Below are 24,721 nucleotides of genomic sequence, written 5' to 3'. Positions count from 1 at the left end.
TTTTCCTTCCTTCCTTCCATTAATTGCAGGCAGGATCCAGTTAGACTTAAGTTACATTTACAGGTTTTATGGTCTCAAGGCTCTTTATATAATATCACCATTCTCCCATACTACTGTCAAGGGTCGCCTAACCACAAGAATAAATAAGAGTACACCTGAGTGAAAATTAATAAACGTCATTGTATCCGCCAAGACACGAACTCATAGCAAGTATGTCAAACATTGGACTTTAGCTTGTCCTTGATGACGAGATCTCCGCTGGACCCTGATGTAACAGACAGACGTCAGCCACTGATAAGAGCTGTATCCGTACAGCAGCTGAAGTTTGCGGGGCGACCCACTGGCATTCTGTCTCTTGTATATTAATGCTTGACCATCATTGGGACTCAGTCACATTTTAAGACCTGAGTCATCACCAAGAAGGATAAACAAGGTACAGTCGAACCTCGATATCTCGAATTTTCAGTTCCTCGAAGTAACTTACATTTCCTGGTCGTCTTTATTACTCGAAGTTCGATTTGACGAATTTCTCAATTTCTCGAAACAAACGTTTTTTCCTTAGAAGCTTAAAACATCTGTAACTCGAATTTTGTACAATTATAACTGTGCAATACAGCATTTAAGTTTTGTGTGTCATTGTTCCTTAACACACTACGATTCAGCTTCCGGACCGACCTTTATGTTTATATAGCGGCTTATCCTGTCTACCCCTGGCCAGAGCAGTTGAAGCTGCAAGAACCCTCTCCTGCACCAGCCGTTCAGTGCAGTGTCTCTTCTTCGGTCCTAGATGCAGCATCAGTATCAGATAATCAGAAAGGCAGTGACTTGGGAAGACAAGATAATTTTTGCATGTCTGTCTGTTAGGTCATCAGCCCAGAGGCTGGTTGGATCCTCAAATAGCACCACCAAAGGTTATCCAGTTATAAGGAAACCCCAAAACCAATGGAAGCACCAAAATAAGGCCTACTGGGCAAGATGAGGAGTGAGGTAGTTTGCCATTGGTTTCCTCACTGGGACAGAAAGTACTATTGCAGCACGACTGATCCTATGAGCAGCACCTTTCATAACACTCAGATGCACCAGTCGTGCTCTGAATGTCATTACTCAGCATTACCCATACTCCAGCAGCTTCCATATTGTCACAGCCATGGATGAGACTGGGACTTCGGTGGAAACTACACTTTACTCTGGCCTGTGCCAAGAGATGGATGCGAAAGTACTGTATCCATCAAGAAACGACAGCAGGCAACATTTTTGCATACTGATATTTTATAGATTTTTAGAGATATTTGGCTTCGTTGTAGCATATCAGTGTTTACAGATTTACATGAAGGATTTTTATTTTTATTTGTGAGTAAAAAGCAAAGTCATCTCTGTACACGACATGAAAGCCTTCGGAGTGGTGTAAGGTAAAGGCTTACACTATCCGTAACCTCGGCATTTCATGGGTTCGGAGTGGTTAGCTCTACGCCCGGCCACCTTTACCCCCAGGAATTAACCTGGTACTCATTTTTGTTGTAGGCTGAGTGAACCTCAGGGCCATATGCACCTCCGGAATTTGAAATCTCGTTTCTTAAACTTTTCAACTTCCTGACAGGGAATCGAACCCTCGTCCTTCCGGGTGAACCGAGCACTCCGTTACCTCCTCGACCAGGCAGCCCGTTATATTTGTGATTACCATTATGCATATTTACGTTTAACTGTTGTTGTCATGGCTGTGCATAACATTCGTACAGGTTATGTTTTGATACACAATTGATTTCGACAGGTTTTTAAATTTACTTCATAATATTTATTTGATAAATACTCGCACGATCACTTCTTATTCAATATTGTATTACTAAACCACGCAGAATTTCTTCCAGTATCGAAATTAAGAATAACCACTACATATTATAACCTAGGAGCCTCCGTGGCTCAGACGGCAGCGCGTCGGCCTCTCACCACTGGGTACCGTGTTTTAAATCCCGGTCACTCCATGTGAGATTTGTGCTGAAGAAAGCAGAGGCGAGACAAGTTTTTCTGCGGGTACTCCGGTTTTCCCTGTCATCTTTCATTCCAGCAACACTCTCCATTCTCATATCATAGCATCTATCAGTCATTAATAAATCACTTTGGGAGTGGCGACCCCATCGTACTAATAGCCTATATCTGCTTCATTCATTCCATTCCTGACCCGGTCAATGACTGGAAAACAGGTTGTAGGTTTTCATTTTCATTTTCATTATAACCTAGCGCTGAAGTGCCCTATTCTACGTGTTCATAGTTTCATCACCTAAATTTATATCCTGAATAACGAGACATTTGATTTTACTATGTAAAGGTTCGAAGATCACGTAGTACCTATTTTAAGTTCTATTGATTAAGTTCCTCTTAAGTTTATGGACGATGCATAGATCAAGGTAGAATACTTAGAGAGGGACAGATCAATGGACACAAGACAAACTTCCAAAATTAATTTTTTGTTTCCTTTTGTGAATGTCTGCTTCGTGGAGAGAAAAGAATTGCTGCACACATAAGGTGCGCACATCCCGACCACTGCGTCACATCAAGCACGCACATCGTGTCTTATGCAACCGAAAACACATAACGATCGCAATGATACCCAGACAACTGGGGGCTATTTTATTTGAAAACGAGCATGGGGAAGTCAATACTGTAGCCAGGTTTTTTTCACGCTGAGTGGGTGTATCCATCCATATTAGTCGCTCTCATCCTGACCGACATCGCGAAAGATAGCTTCAAAATCACACAGCTAAGGTATCTCAAACATTATATATCCGGTTGAGTCACTAGCGAAAATCTCATTTCTAGCTCCGACGGGGTTATATCAGGTAATTCATCTCTAAAGCACAAACAAGAAATTCGTGTTTGGAAATTAAAATTTCAACAAATCATCGACGATCACGACTATAATGCATTGGTTCGAGATTTTGCACCATATTCCTGTTCACGTCTATTAACCTCCTGCCTGGTCCCAAACACCAAGCAAGCAAATTTTACGAGGCTAGGAAGAAACGCCGCTTAGCCCTTAGCAAAAACACCATAGTCACTCGTCAAATCCACGAATGAACATGCCTGCGAAAAAAATGACGAAACAAATGTAACTAAAAACGAAGTCAGTACCAGTTCTACAATCAGAGATGGAAGGCAGTGAGACGGGACAGGCTTGATATGTCCCTCAGGGCTGACGAACTTTGGTTATAGAGGGGTGTCCAAGATAGAAGGGAAAAGAGACTCTACCTCAACCCCGTCCTGAAAAATTGAAAAATGATAAGGACAATACATGTTTATGTACTTTTGCGATATTGACTATTTCAGTGTCGTTTCTGCACGAATGGGATCGTGGATTCAGTGCAGTCTGCGAAAGATATGGTTTCACGAAATATGTGTGGAAACATCGTGAAAGAGTGATTTTGTGTGTGTCAAATGTGTTGTAAAACAATATAAAATGTAAATAGTAATATACCGTGCATGTGTTGAGTTGAATAACGGGGAACGAAACCGTCTTAACTGGCAAAAATATGTTGTCCGGGAAATGGTACACTATGTTTCAGTGATTTCCGGATTTAAGAGTACCTGTTCCTATCATCGGACGTTTTCAATTAATTTTTTAAAATATTTCTTTTATGTAAGTAGGTAATATTATGTAAATGTTATTACACCCGCTAGTATCATTAAAACATATAATACGAAACTCTGTATATTTCAGTGGTAGAAATATTCATATTATGCGGTATGTCAAAAAACATCTGAATCGTCCGGATATAGGGCCCCCTACCCTATATCCTTTCCTGACATGCAGTTTCAAGACAATTGCACAGAAATTTGTATCCGATAGCGATAAAATGATGACAAGTGAAACAAAGGTGATATTGCAGATGCCGACGGATACTCCAGACGGCATGCTGTACATTGAAAATAAATACAAAGGACTCACTCTTTTTTAAAACCTTGTGGGAAGTCTATCTACAATGCACTAATACCTTCAACATATTAATCGAGACTAAAACTCAACTCACTGCTGCCTCGATGGATTCTTACGCAGAGAGTCGGGAATGTATAGAACGTCTCAAATTAACCAACGCCGATACTCGGAAAAGAACTGCCAAGAACGTCTTGTACAATACTAAAAAGTTCCGTCAGAGCTACCAGAACGTGATTTCACCTCCTGGTGTTCACTACCACAAAAAGGACTCGGAGTACAACTTTATAAATACACACCAGCAAACTCTTGGGTTACCTTGTAACGAGCTATAAAGATGACTGCTAATGTTTCTGCGGTGCGCATGGTACCAGGCAGATCCTTGGACAACAATCTCTGTCGGCATTGCCTGGGAGAGAAAGAAACTCTTCGTCATATCCTGGGATTCTACAGACGCTGGAGCTCCTAAGAAACACGCGGCACCACCAGATCAGATCCGTCATTGCCGAGGAACTGAGGAAGAAGGGATTCAATGTCCATGAGAAGGGCTGGCCATAAAGGGCAGCTAGCAGAGAATTGACATCATAGCATTTAAAGATAACAGTTCCCAAGGTTTCATCTTAGATCCGACCGTCATGTTCGAGCACCATAGCAGTCAGCCAGAGGAGATCAATCTAGAAAAGATTAAAAAATACAAACATACTATCCCATATTGCAAATATAAATACCACCTTCATGAAACTGAAATAATAGGGATAGTGGTCGGAGCTCGTGGTACCGTACCTCGTCACTTTGTCGCCGTCCGGCTCTATAATTAGATGGTTAGCGTCCTGGCCTTTGGTCACAGGGGTCTCGGGTTCGATTCCCGGCACGGTCGGGAATTTTAACCATCATCGGTTAATTTCGCTGGCATGGGGGATGGGTGTCTGTGTCGTCTTCATCATTATTTCCTCCTCATCCTGGCGTGCAGGTCACCTACGGGAGTCAAATCAGAAGACCTGCACCTGGCGAGCCGAACTTGTCCTCGGACACTCCCGGCATAAAAGCCATAAGCCATTTCATTTCATTTTTACTTTGTCGGCACGTGGAAGCGCTTCCTACTTCCAATGAAACTCATCCCCGCAATTGTGACTCTCGTCCACCGAGGCTCCATCAAGATATCTCTACAACACTGAAATGCCACATTAATTATACTGTTTATCATATTTTTTATCATTTAGGGTTTTCTTCATTAATAGAAATAGATAAAATTTCATTTTTTTGCATTGTTCTTAGGAGCAGCCTGTAAATACAGGATGTTGTTCATAAATAAATGATAGCGTTTTCACAGTACTAACTGTTGTTGAAAACTATATGAAAGAAACGAATCTTAATGGAAATAAACAGAAACAAGAAACGGATTTCTTCTCGGGTGTTAACGGAGGTATGCTTCATGTCCATCTACTCCATACACTGTATTTTGTCTTCAACGAGTTTCTTCGATAAGTATTGTAATTAAAATGAAAAAATAATACTTCGAGTTTGTTTTTATATGATTAAATAAGACTGAATACGGTATCAATCCGCAGATTCGGTAACGTCTCAGGCAGACGTCGAGAAAGAATTAGCTATGGCTAAAAAGGTTTCGTAAATGTTGTCTGAAACGGTACCATCTGGGCATCTATTTCTAGTAAGGGGAGTTAAGTTTTTTTAATGTACCTGTCATCAATATATTCCTGTTCCAAGATTTAGGATCTCAATTTTAATCAATCATTGACATTTTCACAAGAATGTCATCAACTTACGGCGACAGGTGGACGCGTTACTGCTACACCGCGGGGCCAGACCATCATGGGGTTAAAGCACACCTCTAAGTGGGTAGAAGACACGAAGAGGAGATGCTGAAGAAGTTGAAATTACACAACAGATGATCCACAATAGGAGAGAGTTCAGAAGACGGATTATTTTCGAAGAGGAGAGAAATGCAGAAGCGAAAGAATGAAAAGGTTTCGGAAGAGAAAAGAAGAAAGACCAAGAAGCCTTAAGTTCGGTCCATAGTTGACCAAATTCGGAAAGAAAATAATAATAATAATAATAATAATAATAATAATAATAATAATAATAATAATAATAATAATAATAATACACAACAATGGATGGACGCCATCAAATCTGGCATGAAGTCAGCGTTTTTGAAGCCTTTGCACGTGTCGAGACAGTGATCAAGGAAAGCGGACTCTGAAATATGTTAACAAAACTAATGGCAACGGATTTAGAAACGGAAAGGATAGGACATTTCAAATGAAGAAGCCTGGTAAAAGTTGACATTGCCAATGCGAAACTCAGCACCAGACCACATGATATGATAAAGTTCTGGTTACTGAATATTAGTAGAAGCTAATGTTAATGCCACTTAATTTTGTCATCTACTTTATACTTCAGGAATTCTTATCCAATCCTTTTTCGTCGTCTATTCCATCCTGCAGTTAAAGCAATTCAGAATATTTAAAAAGCACTGGGTAACGGTGGTGTGTCAGCACTTATCTCCTGTGGTCAAGGATTTCAGCTCAGTCGGTAGGCATTCTTGGGGACAAATACTACTAATTTCTTCTTGCTTCCTCAGATCAATATCAGTTGAACTCACGTTTAACACGCTAGTTTATTATCACTATACTATAACTTACTGAGATTTTCAATGCCATTGTTTCCCTATAAAATTATTTGTTAACTGATTGTTTTTGAAGATGACAAACCAGCTGCTGTTACTTCTCCTGCTTGGTCTCCTAAGCTGCGACCTATCTGTTGAGGCTCATTGCGAGGATGGAATCTCCAAGAAGGTCGGCGTGTCTATCACCAGCCGGAGGAACTTGACTGGCCACCAGCTCATTCAGGTAGGAAGATACATATATTACTCTCTCCTGGCACAAGTCTCATCATCAAATAGATACATACGTACTAGAGGCAGATTTCATCATCTGTACCATCGACCACGAATCATTATAAACATACTAAGAACTGACAAGGACAGGACATTGATCGTTGAGTCCATCATAAAGGTGTGAAAATACGAGCTGATTAACAAAATATGAGGTGTCATAATCAACACATGACGTCTTAGAGCCTGTTTCCATCAGTCCTCTAACACATTTTTTCCTGTTATTTTTCATGACACTAATATAATTGCAAATTTGCACTACGAACACCTCAGGCACCCAACAGATCTGCGTGTGATTGTAAGATTAGCTTATATTGATCCTCCATAAGAGGAACGTGTGGCATATTTTTAAAGCTTAAAGCATGCCTATAGTGTACAATATTAGACAAGTGTCGGCGTTGACATTACTTGTATGGAGTGAGGACGTGTCCAGATTTCATTGTTGGTACTGCTGGCAGGTTATTTTGAGACAACGGATTATCCACCAACAATTGACGACCGTCACATTGCAGGACATGTCAAAGAACAGTTGAAGACGTTGCTGTGGGCGAAATTAGGGCTAGTAATGTATGAGAACGTATCTGACTGTGACAATGATAACGAAAGCTTTGATTTCAGTGATAGATGTGTTACATCTAGGGATGATGGCAGAGACATCAAATGAGTGTTCATAGATTTCTGACCGTACCCTTCAAATTTTTGACATTAGATATAAAGACCGAGATAGACACTTTGCGTTTCTTAAGAAATAGGCCGTGGCCCTTCTGACGGTTCTCAGTACAGTGAAGTGGAGATGGTGAACATTCTTAAAATGTTTTGAAAAGGACTCCAAGATGAGTATTTTACAAATACAGATATTTTCCTGGAACTTGCGGTAGACGAAAGATCCTTTGGGAAGGTCAAAGCAGGATAAAGTTCAAATTATCAAAATAAGTCTGTGACCTGCGGTTACTGACAACATACTGAAGCTAGGTATGCTGACGCTTCTTTTGTAGCTTGCATTAGTGGAAATGTCTGGGAAGAGCTCTAACCATTATCATACAGAAGAGATAAGAACATGTTTTGTTAAATAACTAAAATAAATCTAAATTAATATAAATAATACATAAACAAACAAGCCCTTCCAATGAAAAGCGTAATTTGTCTCAGGGACATTGCGTTACCAGCCAATAGCATCACAATTCTCCCCTGTTGCCATTACCAAAACGAAGAAAACAATGTCGAGGTGTTAATGGCATTAATCGTTAATGCAGTGTTGGTTACAGGCCTCTCTCTACAGTAGCCGAATACCTCTACATTGGCTCCTTAAAATAACAGTCATCGTCATCATTATAATCACCAACACCTCTGTACAAGGCGTCAGAAAATGTTTCTGTTGGAGAGACGAATATAGTGAGCATGGAAGCTACTGATTCTGACTACGATTTTTTGACGGTCAAATTATTTTCTCTCCCAGTAATCAGTCTGCATCATCCAGAACCATGCCATTGCACGTAGCTATTTTTACGTGTCCATTAATCTAATCACGATATGACAGTGACGGTTGAACGGTCCAAATGACAGGGAGTTTGATGTGTCACCTGCCTGCTATTTGCGGTCCAACTGAACGGGTTCTCAAGCTCCGTCAATTGTTCGTAATAATGTCACGTATATCTCGTAGAAAATTTATCACTCATGGATCACACCTTCCAAACTTCGTGCATTTTCTTTCCGCTGCTCATTCCTGACGGCTGTTAATAAAAGATATGTGAATAGTTACTGAAGAGACATCGAAACGAAACTTCAATCCTTTGCACTCCTTCCATCGATGTAGTTGGTTATCGATTTTCGTGGTTACTGAATGCTTTTATGTCAGTCATTGGATATTCGGGAGATGATCATTATATTTTAAGATTGTTTTCTTTCTGTAGCTCGAGATGCTTCGCAGTTCTGGTGCTGATATTGCAAAAGAGAGTGTACCATGGGAAATAGACATCGAACAAGGAGAGAAGAAGTGCTCTGGCCAGGCTACGAAATATTTATCCGTCTTCATTGCAGGTAATAATGCATATTTATCTCAGTTTACTTACCTGATATAATAATTGATGGAAAATGTTCGACAATTTATTCTAGATTTAGGTTCAGTTCCACTATGAAGCAACAGGGTCATCTTTTTATAATTATTGAGCAAAAGTCATTTTTCATCGCATGCCACAGTACGCTTCTAGAAACAGTCACATAGGAAGTTGTTTGCTGGTACCGACTCGTCGCTGGGTTTGATTGAGTTGTGGTCAGTTCACACAGCTTTTAAATGGTGTATCGACTTGATTGAGATCTTCAGCAAACCGCTGCTTAGAAAAAAAGCAAATCATGGGACAAATCAATGATATTCCATGATTCTTTGCAACACGTTCAGAACATGGATTGGATAATCAAATTCCTTCCCAATGGCCATGGGTCCCATTAAATCTATGTGAAAATGCATCACACTGTACATAGGTCTGGTCAGGAAATCCTGCTATGGTAATAGAGTAGACTGTACAGCCAGCGACTCTGCGCCGAGTGTTGAGCGGCACCTCCCAAGTGTGCCAACGGTTTAGGGCGGAGGAGCTCCCTTATCAAGACGACGGTGTTCAAGTGAACGGAATGCAACTGCATACCATAATGTAGCGTCCTTTCTCCACTGAAGCGGCTACAAATCACACATAATGTCTGTTCTCCAGGCGAGGAGCTATTACCGAAAGCGTCTGTACTTCAGGTTAGGGGCGGCTGACTACACACCAGAGAAGGCAAACGGAAACTACTTCCCTAGGACATCACTAGGGCCCGGATTCATATGCACTAAAAAATCCGAAAATATGCATGCACATATGCACTAAAATGTTGTAATTGTGCACAAAAATATGCACTAAAATAAAACAAAATACACTCACCAGAAGGATTACAACTCACTGTTAAATTGGTAAACATGAAATATCCCCTGCAAAATGATGCCTGGCAGTAGGTATGAACAGTTTTTCAATGTTTTCAGGAGCCAATGACTCTCTGTTGTCGCCCAGAATTAATTTATACGCTGAAAATGATCGTTCTACGTCGACGGACGTAACTGGGCAATACATCTACACTGGCACTGACTGCTCGCAACATTGTTTTGGCAAAGAGTTTTGGTTTACTCTGGTGAAATACTGCAATAGACGAAGAGCAAGTTAACAGATGAACGCACTTGTTTAAGCAAACCTTGGGAAGCTGCTGTAAGGATAAGGAGGGAAGGAATGTCAGAGAGAATGAAATAGGTATTCTCTACCTGCTTGTATTACGAGAATGAAACCTTTTTCCTTGATCAAGGAATGCTTCTTATGTTGCTAAGGGATATACAACAAACAGAGTTCATTAGATTTTTAATTTCGTTCAGAAATCTTAGATAACTGATCATACATAAGAGAAAAATATGTCTGTATATGCATTAACATTCAAAATCTGCACTAACGTTCAAAATATGCATTTGCATATGCGCATATGCATTTAAAAGTAATTCGGACCCTAGACATCACTATGGTGAGAAATTGTCAAATAATGGTCTCAAGTCCCGAACAGACCTTGAATGGGCAAGGGGTGCGAAAAATTTCCCGGCTCACAGTGGTGCAGTCCAAACTATGATTTGCTACGTGGCACTTCCGCATCAGAGTCATCGAGAGTCTATACTGGAAAGCAAAAAGTTGTATGGACGAAGGAGGAACAAATCATCTGGAAATTCGTCGAGGAATCAGATAAAGATGTGTGCTGTACCCTTTACCTGTACTCCGATGTTGTTTTCAAGTAAACCCTAGCAGATACGGAAGTACGGAAGTACGCGTCAACGATAAATTTCGCTTATGGCCGGGAAATTGGACAACACTTTAAACGAAATGAAGAGGCTCGGGGTTAACATGCTTGGAATAAGCGAACAGAGATGATCTAGTAAACGCACCGTGAAAGAGCTGGAGGTATACTGAACTTTTCTAGAAGTTTAGAAGATAACAACACCACCGAAGCCTCCGTGGCTCAGATGGCTGGATACCGAGGTTCAAATCCCGGTCACTCCATGTGAGATTTGTGCTGGACAAAACGGAGGCGGGACATATTTGTCTCCGGGTACTCCGGTTTTCCCTGTCATCTTTCATTCCAGCAACACTCTCCATTCTCATTACATAGCATTTATCAGTCATTAATAAATCACTTGGGGAGTGGCGACCCCATCGTACTTGTAGCCTATATCTGATTCATTCATTACATCCCTGACCCGATCAATGACTGGAAAACAGGTTGTAGGTTTCCATTTTCAACACCACATCAAGTGTCGAATAATATTTAAAAAAAAACGCGCTTCCAGCTCTGAACCTGTACATGAATTATGCATTTACAGTTTAATGGCGGCCCTTTTCAGATAAATGTAACATAGGTGTACGCTCATACAGCTCACACAAGGTATGATAATGAAGTGGGAAACTTCTATGATCCTTAACTCTGTGAAGAAACAATAACAATGTGAGCGTTTAGTGCTAAAACAGGAAAAGGGCTTAACTTGGTGGTAGATTGGGGACTTGGACAATGACCATGGAGAGAGGCTTCATCAATTTTTACAAGAGATGGAATGGTTGTCAGAAATACTTGGTTGCAACTTCCAGGAAGACAACTGTACACCTAGACATCTCCGGGAGATGATGCAGAAAACGATGTAATAAGAAGAAGCCAAATTGAGTTATAGTCATTAATTAGAGATTCAGGAATTTCATGCGGAAGGCAACAACTTATCCGGGCCCTGATATCGTACCGGGCCACAGTCCATTGGTGGAAAACAAAGTTTTGAGACTGAAGGTTGTATGAAAAATAAGCTCATTTCGAAATGTAATAAAACAGGTTGACAAATAATGATACGGTTGTTCTAGAATTGAACCCAGAATTCGAGAAAGTAGTTTACAACAGTCATCCACACGTTGAAGCAAACTGGACACAAATTAAGTATACCATCCCACAAAATAGTGAGGTAAAGAAACAAAAATGGACGACAAATGTTATCCTGGACCTCATGGAATAACACAGGAATTTCATAAACCATAGAACTCAGTAACATAATTTAAGAAGTAGATAAGGACACCTGTACTGAAGAAAAATTCCAAAAAAATAAATCAAAAGTGTCATGTTTCTCAGCAAATATTTAAATAAGCAACTGGTTTAGGTAGAAAGAAGAAACCTATTGTGTTGGAAGACAAAACAGGAAAAATGGAAATAAACATGTCTGATAAACTGGAAGTATCGAAAAAATATCGAAGATCCGTTCAGTAATGTGCGACATGCTGCAGATGGAAGACCGGCGTGTTCTGAAGGACCTAAAATTTTAAAATCAGAAGTACTTCATGCAATATGATTTATAAAAGACAGAAAGGTGTGGGACGAGGTGAATTACCGGCTGACATCCTGAAACTATCTATGAAGACAGTGCTAATAATTTGGTAAAACTTGTCAATGCGTAAGAAGTAACATTCCAAACGATTTATTGACTATGGACTTATAATTTTAATTAGCCATAAGCTAAAACTTTTTGTGAGAGTAATTTACATTAAAATAATAAAAAATAATAAAATAATAAAAATGCGAAGAAAATATTGAACAAACACAGTTTGGATTGAAACCGTTTTTGGTACACGTGAAGCGCTTTTCAGGTTAACAGTCCATGTATCGAAATGCGGAGAGGTCTTTGCCTGCTACGTATACTATAAAAAATATTTGACAGACATGAGGAATTAATGAAGCTATTACGTGGCACTTCCGCATCAGAGTCATCGAGAGCCTATACTGGAAAGCAAAAAGCTGTACAGACGAAGGAGGAACAAATCATCTGGATATTCGTCGAAGAGTCAGACAAAGATGTGTGCTGTACCCTTTACGTGTACTCTGATGTTGTTTTCAAGTAAACCCTAGCAGATACGGTAGTACGGGAGTACGTGTCAACGAGAAATAAGAAGAACACTGCGATAGAGATGATACGGTACTCCTTAGTGAGATTATTGAGAGCATACAGCTATTTCCAGACAAGCTGAATGACACTGGTAAAGAAATTAGCTTGAACATAAATGCTTAAAAAATCTAATGATTTTCAGCAAGTTAAACAACATAAAAGATTGATACTTTTTTTGCAGCATTCGGTCCAAAAAGTAAAATCGTAGGTACCTTGGCTGCTGGATTACTGACGCCCTGAATCCCGGATAGGGAAAATGAAAATTAATACAAAAAGGACCGCCAACATATTGCAGTCGACATCAGAATTAGTGATATACCACTAAGGCAAGTAAATGTCTTTACCTACTTAGGAAGTAAAATCACTCCTCATGGCAAAAGTTCAATCGACATAGAGAGCAGAATTTGCTCAAGCAAAGATTGCTTATTACAAGAAAAGGATACTACTTATCAAGGAATTTAAATGTGGAGACTAAGAAGAGATTTATTAAGTGCTATGTCTGGAATGTGGCCTTGTATGGCTCAGAAACGTAGACTATTAGTGCATGTGATAAGAAACGTCTTGAAGCATTTGAGTTGTGGTACTGGAGGGTGATGGAAAAGATCTCATGGACAGCAAAACTCACCAATGAAGAAGTTCTTCGACGAATAGGTGAAGAAAGAACCTTTTTAGCAACAATAAGAAAGAGAAGAGACCAATTAATTTGCCATCTCTATAGGCACAGTGGTTTCATAGTTAATGTCATGGAAGGAATGATTCAAGGTAAAAGAGGAAGAGGGAGACCTAGACTGCAATATTCAAGACAGGTCAGAGATGACGTAGGAACAGGCTCATATTTGGAAATGAACAGATTAGCGGATTACAGAGAAGAGTAGAGAAGACGAATTGCTGCCAACCAATCTAAGGATTGAAAATTAAGAAGATAGAAAAAAGCTAAACATCATTTAACAGAGTGTTTTTACATCATACTCTCAATTTAAAACTTCGACAGTGCGTGGTAATATACTATGTGTGGCTCATTATGTTCTATGTTGTCGAGACAAGGGCTCTGAAGCAGCATAGAGTTAAGTTGAAAGCCTTCAAACGTGACTACGCAGAAGAATACTTAAAGTCTCCTGGCTTCAACACGTAAGCAAAGAACAGGTTTTACAACAGGCATACAGTAAAACATAACTACTGCTTATTACTGATACGTGTCAGCCTTCTGTCTGCAGCACCCTTCGGTATTTCCTGCAAGGTACTGATAAATCAGCTGGTAGCATAGTAATGGCATCTCCCCTCTATTGCTCTTTTCGTCTCGTTCCTCTTGGATCTTCTCGAAAGCATAACCACAACGTCCCCAAATGTCTGCAACTCCATCACCGGGAATATAAAACTGATTCGCCGCGAAGAGACAGTCAGTGAGTGAAGGTGATTTGAACAGCAGTACTGCAGGTTGTCTTCAGAGTTGGTGTTGTGGGTGCCCTGCCGGAGTCTGTGTCCGAGTGTCGTCGTTTTGGAGTGTTGTTGGAGTGGAGCGGAGTACTGTGTGTGTACTGTCTAGGAGTTCTGAGTACTGTAAGTGTATCGATATGGAGTCAATTTGTGGAACAGCTGGCGTGAGTAGAGTTGGAGCAGTGTTAGTTGCCATTGTGATGAGTATTGTAGTGTTGAGTTGCTGCTGTTATGTGACCCGCTGTTTAGTTGTCACTGTTGAGTATTTCACTTTGTGGAGTGGCCACATGAAATTACTGTGAGTAAATAGGGTTCACTGTGTCTATTGTGTGAGTAACCCGACTCATTTGAAATCGAGCCTAGGACAGTTGTCATGCATCGTAATTGTTAAGAGATTGTGTGTTTGAAACTGTCTGGGTGAAGCTGCTGTGAATAATGACTGTTAGTGCAAGTTAAGTGAAATTGAGGCCTTTGAGTCAGCATTAGCGCCCATACCAGTGAGCTGGACTACTTGCTGTGAGGAGGACAAGAAACCTTGTCAATAGCCGCTAATAAGAAAGATGCTGTCATTCATTTTCCGATATCATTGTGTGTATGTATATTTGCGTACCAATTGGGTATTGCTACATTAAATTAGATCGGTAAAACATACAGTGTTTTATTCGTAACACTATCAAAAACAGAATGATAGCCTATTTAGGCAAAATACTCCATGGTGAAAAGTTCAAGTTTCTGCAACTTATTTAAAAAAAAATTTGCTGTTTTCTTTACGTCGACCGACACAGATAGGTCTTATGGCGACGATGGGAGAGGATAGGCCTAGGAAGGGGAAGGAAGCGACCGTGGCCTTAATGAAGGTACAGCCCCAGCATTTGCCTGGTGTGAAAATGGGAAACCACGGAAAAGCATCTTCAGGGCTGCCGACTACGGGGCTCGAACCCACTATCTCCCAGATGCAAGCTCACAGCTGCGCGCCTCTAACCGCATGGCCAACTCTCCCGGTATTTAAAATTATTTAAAAGAGCAAAACAATATTTAAGACAAAACAAGTATACAGAGAACAGAAAAACTGTACCGTGTCTGGCTCAATGGCTAAATGGTTAGCGTGCTGACCTTTCGTCACAGGAGTCCCGGGTTCGATTCCCGGCAGGGTTGGGAATTTTAACCACCATTGGTTAACTTCGCTGGCACGGGCGCTGGGTGCATGTGTCGTCTTCATCATCATTTCATCCTTATCGTAACGCGCAGGTCGCCTACGGACGTCAAATCAAAAGGCCTGCACACGTCGAGCTGAACTTGTCCTCGGACACTCCCGGCGCTAAAAGCCATACGCCATTTAATTTCATTTCAACTGTACTGTGTTGCAGAAGGCCGAAAAGCATTAGCCGTGGTGTTGGTGTACGGGGAATGGTACATAGAAGAAGATAATATGCAGGAGTCGACTGGATTCCCTTCACTGTGTAACACTTGAGGATTTCAATGTAATTGAAATCGCACATTAATAGGTTGGTACCGAGCAAGTGGCAACGCGGGTTGGGTTACGTAGCTATCAGCTTGCATTCGGGAGATACCAGGTTCGAGCCCCACTATCGGCAGCCCTGAAGATGGTTTTCCGTTGTTTCCCATTTTGACACCAGCCTAATGCTGGGACTGTACCTAATGAAGGCTACGGTCACATCCTTCCCATTCCTAGCCCTTTCCTATCCCATCGTCACCACAAGACCTATCAAATCGTAAAAAAATGTTTTAATAAATTGGTACTCATGGACTGTATGAAGAACATGTTTGTACCATCCTTTGTGTCGTCTATGGCAACCGAATGCTAATACACTGCTGTGCAAAACTTAAAAACGAAAGTAACTTTCGCAAGTTGTGTCACTGCCAAGTAACAGCTCGATGAAAATTGAACCATACGTAGGAAGAACGGCTACGGCATGGTACGCTAATCAACTGAAAGGAATATGCGATGAGATGAACAGAAATGACAGTTACACAGAGACAATAAATGACACGTAAGTCACTGTCACTCATGATGGTCCCTTGGACATCACAAAAGAAGGGATATTGTTGTTAAAAGGCTGTGTGATCACCGCGGACAGTGGTGCATGCTCTGCAACGTGTTCGCATGCTGGCCACGAGATTGGTAAAGAGTTCATGTGGTAGGGCGTTCCATTCCTCCACCAACTGCTGGATGGTCGTTGGTGCAAGTGGACGTGCTGCAATACGTCTCCCCACTATGTCTCATATGTGCTCGATGGGATTTAACGCGTTCTTTGTAGGTGCGGAGCACGCGCCTAGCGCGTCATGGGACGGTTGCTAAACACAGGTTTCCCGCATGGTATGAAAGGCTATAATTGTCAACCCGCAAATCGTGTAAGTCCAGTCTACTAGCAGATTCATCCGTAGCCACAGTTGCGCATGCGTATTCCGTTTCCCGCGTATTTCCTCTCCAGAGTTGTCGTCATACGTCATCATTCATTTATGGCATCTTTGAGCAGCATGACCACTTCAATGCGAGCTAAGACACTGCATTTTCTGTTTATTAATTCTTCAGGAGAATTACGAGTGGTTCCGCTTTTGAAATAAATAATTTCCACTAGTGCAATATGTTCAGTACAAGAACTGAACTTGTAATTGTCGTTTATTCTTGCATCATACATGTGTGTAACACAAAAGAACTTCTAATTGTTATTTTTCCCTGATCACATTTATAAGTAACTTGAAAGAACGTGTAGTAATCATTTTTGACTGCGTCATGATGCTTATCTTATCATTTTATTTATATTTTTTCTGATGGTCGACAATGTGGTCCCTTTAACATCACGAGACCTACACAATTAGCCAAAGTATTTCATGTTTGTTTGTCAAATTCTGTAATAGAGAAGTGTAAATATAAATATATTTATGTCTGTAATATACTTCATGCATTTGTTTGCTATCCGCGGTAAATAATGCACAGTAATCTACCAACGCGCGTGGCGCGTGATTCGTCTGGTGACCAGTATTATTTCTCGACTTCAACCACCGTGCGGGTCAGGAACCAGGCGCGTGAGTGAGATAAGTCCACGAGTTCGGTAGAACTCGTCCTACCGACGTACAAAACTTTGATAATTACAACTGTTAAAGAGTCCCACACAAATATTTTGCTCAAGTTGGCGGGTATGTCACGCTCTGCTAATACGCAGTGAACGTGTTAAGTCGGAAGAATGGGCAGGCCAGTCCATTCGCCGAATATCCTCTCGTTCGAAGAGTTCCTCCACCTGCGCTGTTCGATGAGGTCCTGCGTTGTCATCCATAAAAGTGAAGTCACGGCCGAATGCACCCCTGAAAAGACGCCCTTGGGGAAGGAGTACATCGCCACAATAACGTTGACCCATGAGTGTACCCCGTTCACAGATTTGGAGGTCGATACGCATATGCAACATTATGCCTTCCCACACCATAACACTTGGACCACCAAAATGATCATGTTCGACAATATTCCTGGGTGAGTTACGTGTTCCCACCTCTCGCCAGATGAGACTACGTCTTGAATCATCTGAGACTGAAACTGCCCTCATCTGAGAAGAGCACGCGACCCCACTCCTCGTCGGTCCAGACCTGATATTCTTGGTACCATCGCAAACGGTGCCGCCGATGTGCGGGTAATCGGGCAAACAGATCACCCCCATGTAGTCGCCGTGCTACTGTGTAACGTGAGATTGGGTGCCTTGCAGTCTTGTTCAATGCCGTTGAAATTGCACTCGCTGTTCAACGTGAGTCTCTTCTTGTCTGTTGCACTATGTAGCGGCAATCTGCTGCTGTAGGTGACAGTGGTCGACCCCCTCCTCTCCTTCGGGCAGCAGTGCGTGTGGTTCGGAATGCTCTCCATGTACGGGAAACAATGCTCCTGGGCTACAGTCGTCACATTCCGTCCTTCTTCCAGTTTCCCGATGATTCTTCCCCGTGTGAAGTCATCCAGATGTTGTCTCCCGGCCATGTTGTAATGCATAGCGCTCCGTAACAGCTCGCTTATTGACTCACACTGTCTTGTCCCGTTGCTTCAACTGCCTCGTTTTGTGGGGCTAGACCCATTTGGCGCTGACCTCACGCCAGGTTTCGATGCACGTGTAGGAGACCTCTGGCAACCTGTTACCGCTCTTTCATCATTTCCAAGGAGTGGTTGATAGGTTATATTGCTTTATCTGTCTCGTTCTTAAGTTTTGCGCAGCAGTGTATATAAGTGCTTACGAAGATGCATAACTGAAGTATTTTTGGTAGATTACAAATATATTTTCTTATTATTCTAGAAAAATATGTTTATCTTACTGGACTGATATAATATATAATCTAAATTAATCAAAATACTCTTAATAAATACACTGAATATGTGTAGAATAACTCTTATCTCAGGTATTTCTGAGTTTCCTCGAGTACCCGTGAAACAGCTTGCTGTTTTGCCCAGATTATTTCAAGGCTACATGTTCTTCCTAAAGCTGAAAATACTGCCTTAGGATCAAACCAGAATTTGAATCTCGGCCAACGGGGTGCAAATTCATTAGTTGAGGCAATGCGAAACCACACATTTAACTAAATATTTGTGATATTGTTCTCGTTACTAATTTTTCCCCTAATTTCCTGGGATCGGTACTGTACGTCGACGCAGCCCAGTTTTACAGTCGAATGGCCTTCCTGGTGCCAACACTATTTGCAGGTATGCACTCACTATTGCGAGTTTCTGTAGTGATTGGTTGTGTGTAGATGAAGAAATATGTATTAAAACGAACGCAAACACCAAACCCTCGAGCTAGAGAGAAACTGATCATATGCAGTTAATTCCCACTTCGACCAGGAATCGAGCCCTGAGCCCTCTGAGCCGAAGGTCACTACGCTGACCTTTCATACAAGAAACCAGACAGATCCATGTAATACTACTGTAATTCGAATGCTACGCTTGTTACTAAAATTTTATAAAGACTAGCATTTACCCGCGGCTTCGCTCGCGTGGATTTCGTAATTGGATAAACGTGATAAAGGTAATATACTAGGACATTATGTGAAAATTCCTAAAGAATAAAAACTCGCCTAAAAATTGAGTACATTTAACCGAGAAAGTCTTCTTAAATCACGTTTGTGGTATTGGCTTTTGGGACATAGAACTGTACATGTAGGAAACAGTCTTTACTTAAGTCGAAAGAAGAAACATCTTTATTTTTTAAGGAGATTCCAAAGAGCTATTTCCACTTCTGTAACATCTTCAGTGTTTGAGATATAAGTATCCCCATAACTTTTTTCAATTCTTTTCGGCTCCTGAAGTGGATTTTCCGAAAAAAGTTTTCTTTATTTTTAAAGGACATTTTTAATACAAGTCTTCACGTCTGTAACATCTTCCGTTTTTTGAGATGTAAGTATCCTTATAAAAAGAATTTAACTTCTTCTTCACTTCATTTCAACCCCCTCTCCACTTAAGTGGACTTTCCCAAAACAAAAATTACGTGTTTCTTTTTTTGAAAGAGATTCAAAATGACAAATTTCACGTCTGTAACATCTTCAGTTTTTGAGATGTAAGTATCCTCATAAACAGAACTCAACACTTTATTTAATTTTCACCCCTACCCTTAAGTCGATTTTCCGAAAACAAAATGTACATGTTTCTTTATTTTAAGAGGAGATTCCTAATACCAATTTTCACGTCTGTAACATATTTAGTTTTTTTAGATACAAATATCTTCATAGAAATAATTCAACTAATTTTTCAATTCCTTCACCTCTCTCCCCCCCCAACTTAAGTGGATTTTTCGAAAAAAATACGTGTTTCATTATTTTTAAAGAAGTTTCTAAATAACAATTTTTACGTCTGTAAACTTTTAAGTTTTTGAGATATATACTCATTTAAACAATTCACCCCCAATTATACCCCCTCCCCCCTTAGTGACGGAATATCCAAAAATCCTCCCTTAGTGAGTACCTACACTCTGATATAAATTTATCCCCAAACTTTAATTTCTTTGTGTCCAGTAGTTTTGACTCCGCGATGATGAATCACTCAGTCAGGACATGCTATTTTATATATAGGCCTAGATAAGATTTATGTATTCGATTACTTTCTTCAATCACCAATACCGTTGATCATTTTTTTCACTTAAAAGCTGTCTTGTTGAAATTTTGAGGTACATTTTAAAACTGTAATCACGAGTGATTGCGAGGTCTTTTCCTTGTAAGTAATATCACAAAGTATTTTTTTTTACTATAGCTCCAACTCAACTTGGCGACGACTACGAATTTCATCCCCTGGTGGGCCGCTACAAGCTACACAAAACTGCTCAGACCTGGACAGAAGCCTTCAATATTTGTCAGCAGGAGGGCGCACATCTTGCAGTCATTAATTCGGATACAGAAGCTCAAGTGTTGAAGGACATGCTCATCCGAAATGAAAAGCCAGTAGCTTACGTGGGTGTCAACGACATCGTCACTGAAGGAAAATTCGTCACAATATTTGGTAAGAATCTTTGTGCTGTGACTAACAGTTAAGGCACTGGCTAAAGTGTGTCTGGGAATAGGTCACGTTGTTGTTTAACTAAAACTCTGCCCTCTATATTCCATTAAATGAAATCCATTTTAAATAACTGGTAGTGTTTTTAGTAGAATAAGTTAATTTATTCTACATGAAGAGAGTAATAGTTGACTGAAACGTGCCAAAATTATGAGATCCCAAAAGTATGGTCATGTGATACGTTTTACAAGCTAGTTGTAGGCTTAATATTTATGCTGTGACCTATTCTACATATAAAAAATTTGAATGAATATTTAAGATTTCAGCAATGAAATGTGGTAATTATAAAACACATTCTATATACGATAACACTCGTATTAGTTCAATATAAATAAATAAATAAATAAATAAATAAATAAATAAATAAATAAATAAATAAATAAATAAATAAATAAATAAATAAATAATAACTGAATTGTGGAAGAGAAAACTAGCCTGTCATATTACGAAATCCAGGTCACAAAGATGAAATTTCCTTAAAGTACAATATTACTCTTTTTTCAGTTAATATTTGTATCACCGATTGCTAAGAGATAGAGAGCTCTATTTTCAAGTTTCAGCAAATGTTGCAGTTCAGTGTTTCTCCAACGATCGTTGGAATTCTTGGATTATTGCTAATGTTTCTCCAATCTTTGTATGCTTTCTCTAGATCTACAAAACATAAACATAACTGTCTATTCCACCCGTAGCATTTTTCAATTGTCCGACTCGTTCGCTGAATGGTCAGCGTACTGGCCTTCGGTTCAGAGGGTCCCGGGCTCGATTCCCGGCCGGGTCGGGAATTTTAACCTTCATTGGTTAACTCCAATGGCCCGAGGGCAGGGTGTTTGTGCTGTCCCCAACATTCCTGCAACTCACACACCACACATAACACTATCCTCCACCACAATAACACGCAGTTACCTACACACGGCATGGAGGGTCTGCCTTACAAGGGCTGCACTCGGCTAGAAATAGCCACACGAAATTCTATTATACTTTTCAATTATCTTGCGCATACTGAAAATCTGATCCTGACAGCCCCTCTGTGGTCGAAAACCACAATGGTTTTCATCCAACTTCCTCTCAACCACTGATCGCACCCTCCTTTCCAAGATGCCAGTGAATACATTGCCTGGTATACTAATCAATGAGATACCTCGATAATTGTTGTAATCCTTCCTGTTCCCTTGCTTATATATATGTGCAATTACTACTTTGTCCAAACTGAAGGTACCTTACCGACACTCTTTATTAATCTTATTATTCTACTGGCAAACGTACCCGTGCTTCGCTACGGTATTCTACGTTTTATACGGACTACTCCATGATAAACCTTCTTTTCATGTTTACATGCTGCTCTCACTTTATCATTCCACCTAGATGTTCGCTTTTTCCCATCTTTACACACAGTTGTTCCTAAGCATTCCCTTGCTGTTGCTACTACGGCATCCCTGTATGCCACCCATTCTCTTTAAATACTGTATCCCGAATCTGTTTACTGTCCTGTGTTCGAAATTTCTCACTAATTGTATCCACATATTGTGTCTAATTTCCTCGTCCTGGAGATTTTCAACCCTTATTCGTTTGCAGACAGATTTCACTTTCTCTATCCTAGGCCTAGTTCACTACAATCCAGATAGTGGTCTGTTTTATCGAAAAATCCCAGAAAAGCCCGTACATTCTTAACAGATTTCCTGAATTCTATGTCGTTTAAGATGGAAACTATTATGGATCTGGTACCCCTACCCTTCCGCGTGTAGCTCCTTATGCTTCAAGAATGTATTCGTAACTGCTAAACTCATACTAGCACAGAAGTCCAGCAGACTCTTGCCATTCCTATTAGCTTCCATATCTTCCCCATATTTACCAATCACCCTTTCGTATCCTTTAGTTCTACTTCCAACTCTCGCATTGAAATCGCCCATTAGCACTATCCTATACATGCTGTTGACCCTGACTACGATGTCACTCAATGCTTCATAAAACTTGTCAATTTCATCCTCATCTGCACCCTCACATGGTGAATACACTGAGACAATTCTCGTCCTAATTCCTCCAACTGCCAAATCTACCCACATCATTCACTCGTTTACGTTCCTAACAGAAACTATGTTTCGTGCAATGGTATTCCTGATGAACAGCCCTACCCCAGACTCTGCCCTTCCCTTTTTAACACCACTCAAGCACACTTTATCCAAAGCCAAGAATAACGGCCGAGAGGATTCGTCGTGCTGACCACACGAAACCTCGTAATCTGCAGGCCCTCAGGCTGAGCAGCGGTTGCTTGGTAAGCCAAGGCCCTTCAAGGGTTGTAGTGCCATGGGGTTTGGTTTTTTGTTTCAAGTACACTTTATAATCTACTATTCCCTTTTTAACACCCCTCAAGTACACTTTGTAATCTACTATCTTATCCTCGTTATTTCCCCTTACCCGAATAGCATGTACACCTAGCACATTCAGATGCACCCTCTTTGCTGAATCAGCCAGTTCTACCTTCGTTCTTCCATAAGCTCCATTAATAGCTCCCCATCGAATTACATTTCGTTTGCCAAGTTGTTTCCAAGGAGTCTCTCGCCTGTCAAATGAGAGTGGGACTCCGTTACTCCCATAGGTCCGAGGCTTGCTTAAAATGTTCTGAGCTCGATAAATTCATGAAGCAGGATGATACCCTACTTACACATAGTTTAAGTGAGGATTTCTCCTCTAACGGGTTAGGGACCAGAGTGGATTTGATAGTCCTAGCCACCTGAGCACAAGGAAGGCCATGACTCAGAATATGTCCGAGATGCCCACTCCCATTCCGTAGCAGCTGGTATCCCGACTCTCAGCACCACTTACTAGGCTACTCAGTCGTTGCCTATGGTTCACGAACTAGGACGTAACTACAGTAACCCACACCATGAACTATTATTATTATTATTAGTAGTAGTAGTAGTAGTAGTAGTAGTATTCGTAGTAGTAGTAGTAGTAGTAGTAGTAGTAGTAGTAGTAGTAGTAGTAGTAGTAGTAGTAGTAGTAGTAGGACTCAAGTAATTGCTATTCTTTTACATTTCAAGGTGAAGAACTATCGAAGACAGGTTACGCCAAGTGGGCTCCAAATGAACCGAATAATATGGGAGGCAGTGCTACAGCCCCCGGAGAAGACTGCGTTGCACTCATAAAAGACACTGCACTTTTCAATGATTACTCATGCACCAGAAAACATCCCTTCATCTGTGAACAGGAGCTGTACTAATTTATTAAGTTTGCAATGCTCTGGAATTACTGCTGAAATTGATTTTAACTAAGTTCTCTGGTGTTGAAGACGAGTAATTCTACTGTATTTTACTCACATTAGCTCGTGAGGAGAAATAGTTATTTAAAAAATTCATTCATCAATAAATGTACATGCAAAGTACGTTTCTAAATTCTTTCTTCCAGCATGTTTAAGTACTCCACTGTCAAATAAATTAATAGTACCTCTTCCTTAAAGTCATATAATGCTTTTATAGTAGAAAATAAAATCAACGACCACAAATCATACGATATTAGAATTATGTCCTAGGCATTTTCTTTTCTTCTTTTTTCCTTAAATCTGCTTTTCGTCGCACCGACACAGATAGGTCTTATGGTGACGATGGGATAAGGACGGGATAGGTGTGGGAAGGAAGCGGCCATGGTCTTAATTAACGTAAATCCTAGAGTGAAAATGGGAAACCACAGGAAATCATCTTCAGGGCTGTCGACATTGGGGTTCGAGCCCACTATCTCCCAAATGCCAGCTCACAGCTGCGCGCCCCTTGACAGCACGGCCAACTCGTTTGGTACCTAGGAATTCATTTGGTCTGTGACAAAGACGCATGTCTTCGAAGGAGTGAAAGAAGAAATGTCATTTTTAGCTGACTAGGAAACCCGTAATAAAATAGTTTGTTTCTGATCACGTATATCTTTACTGAAGCATCGTGGAAGAATTGTTCACTT

The 24,721-nt window shown here is 40.6% G+C and overlaps 1 protein-coding gene across 1 annotated transcript; it reads left to right on the top strand.

Moving 5' to 3' along the window:
• The first annotated feature begins 343 nt into the window (after positions 1-343).
• On the top strand, positions 344-24,158 carry LOC136865063 (hemolymph lipopolysaccharide-binding protein). Its single transcript, XM_067142384.2, has 5 exons — positions 344-433; positions 6,649-6,795; positions 8,750-8,876; positions 20,480-20,725; positions 23,818-24,158. The coding sequence occupies exons 2-5, from the start codon at positions 6,649-6,651 to the stop codon at positions 23,994-23,996; spliced, it is 699 nt and encodes a 232-aa protein (XP_066998485.2). The 5' UTR covers positions 344-433; the 3' UTR covers positions 23,997-24,158.
• Positions 24,159-24,721: the final 563 nt, after the last annotated feature.

Source organism: Anabrus simplex, chromosome 1, assembly GCF_040414725.1.
Source record: "Anabrus simplex isolate iqAnaSimp1 chromosome 1, ASM4041472v1, whole genome shotgun sequence".
Taxonomy (NCBI): domain Eukaryota; kingdom Metazoa; phylum Arthropoda; class Insecta; order Orthoptera; family Tettigoniidae; genus Anabrus; species Anabrus simplex.
This window is presented reverse-complemented; position numbering and strand designations above follow the sequence as displayed.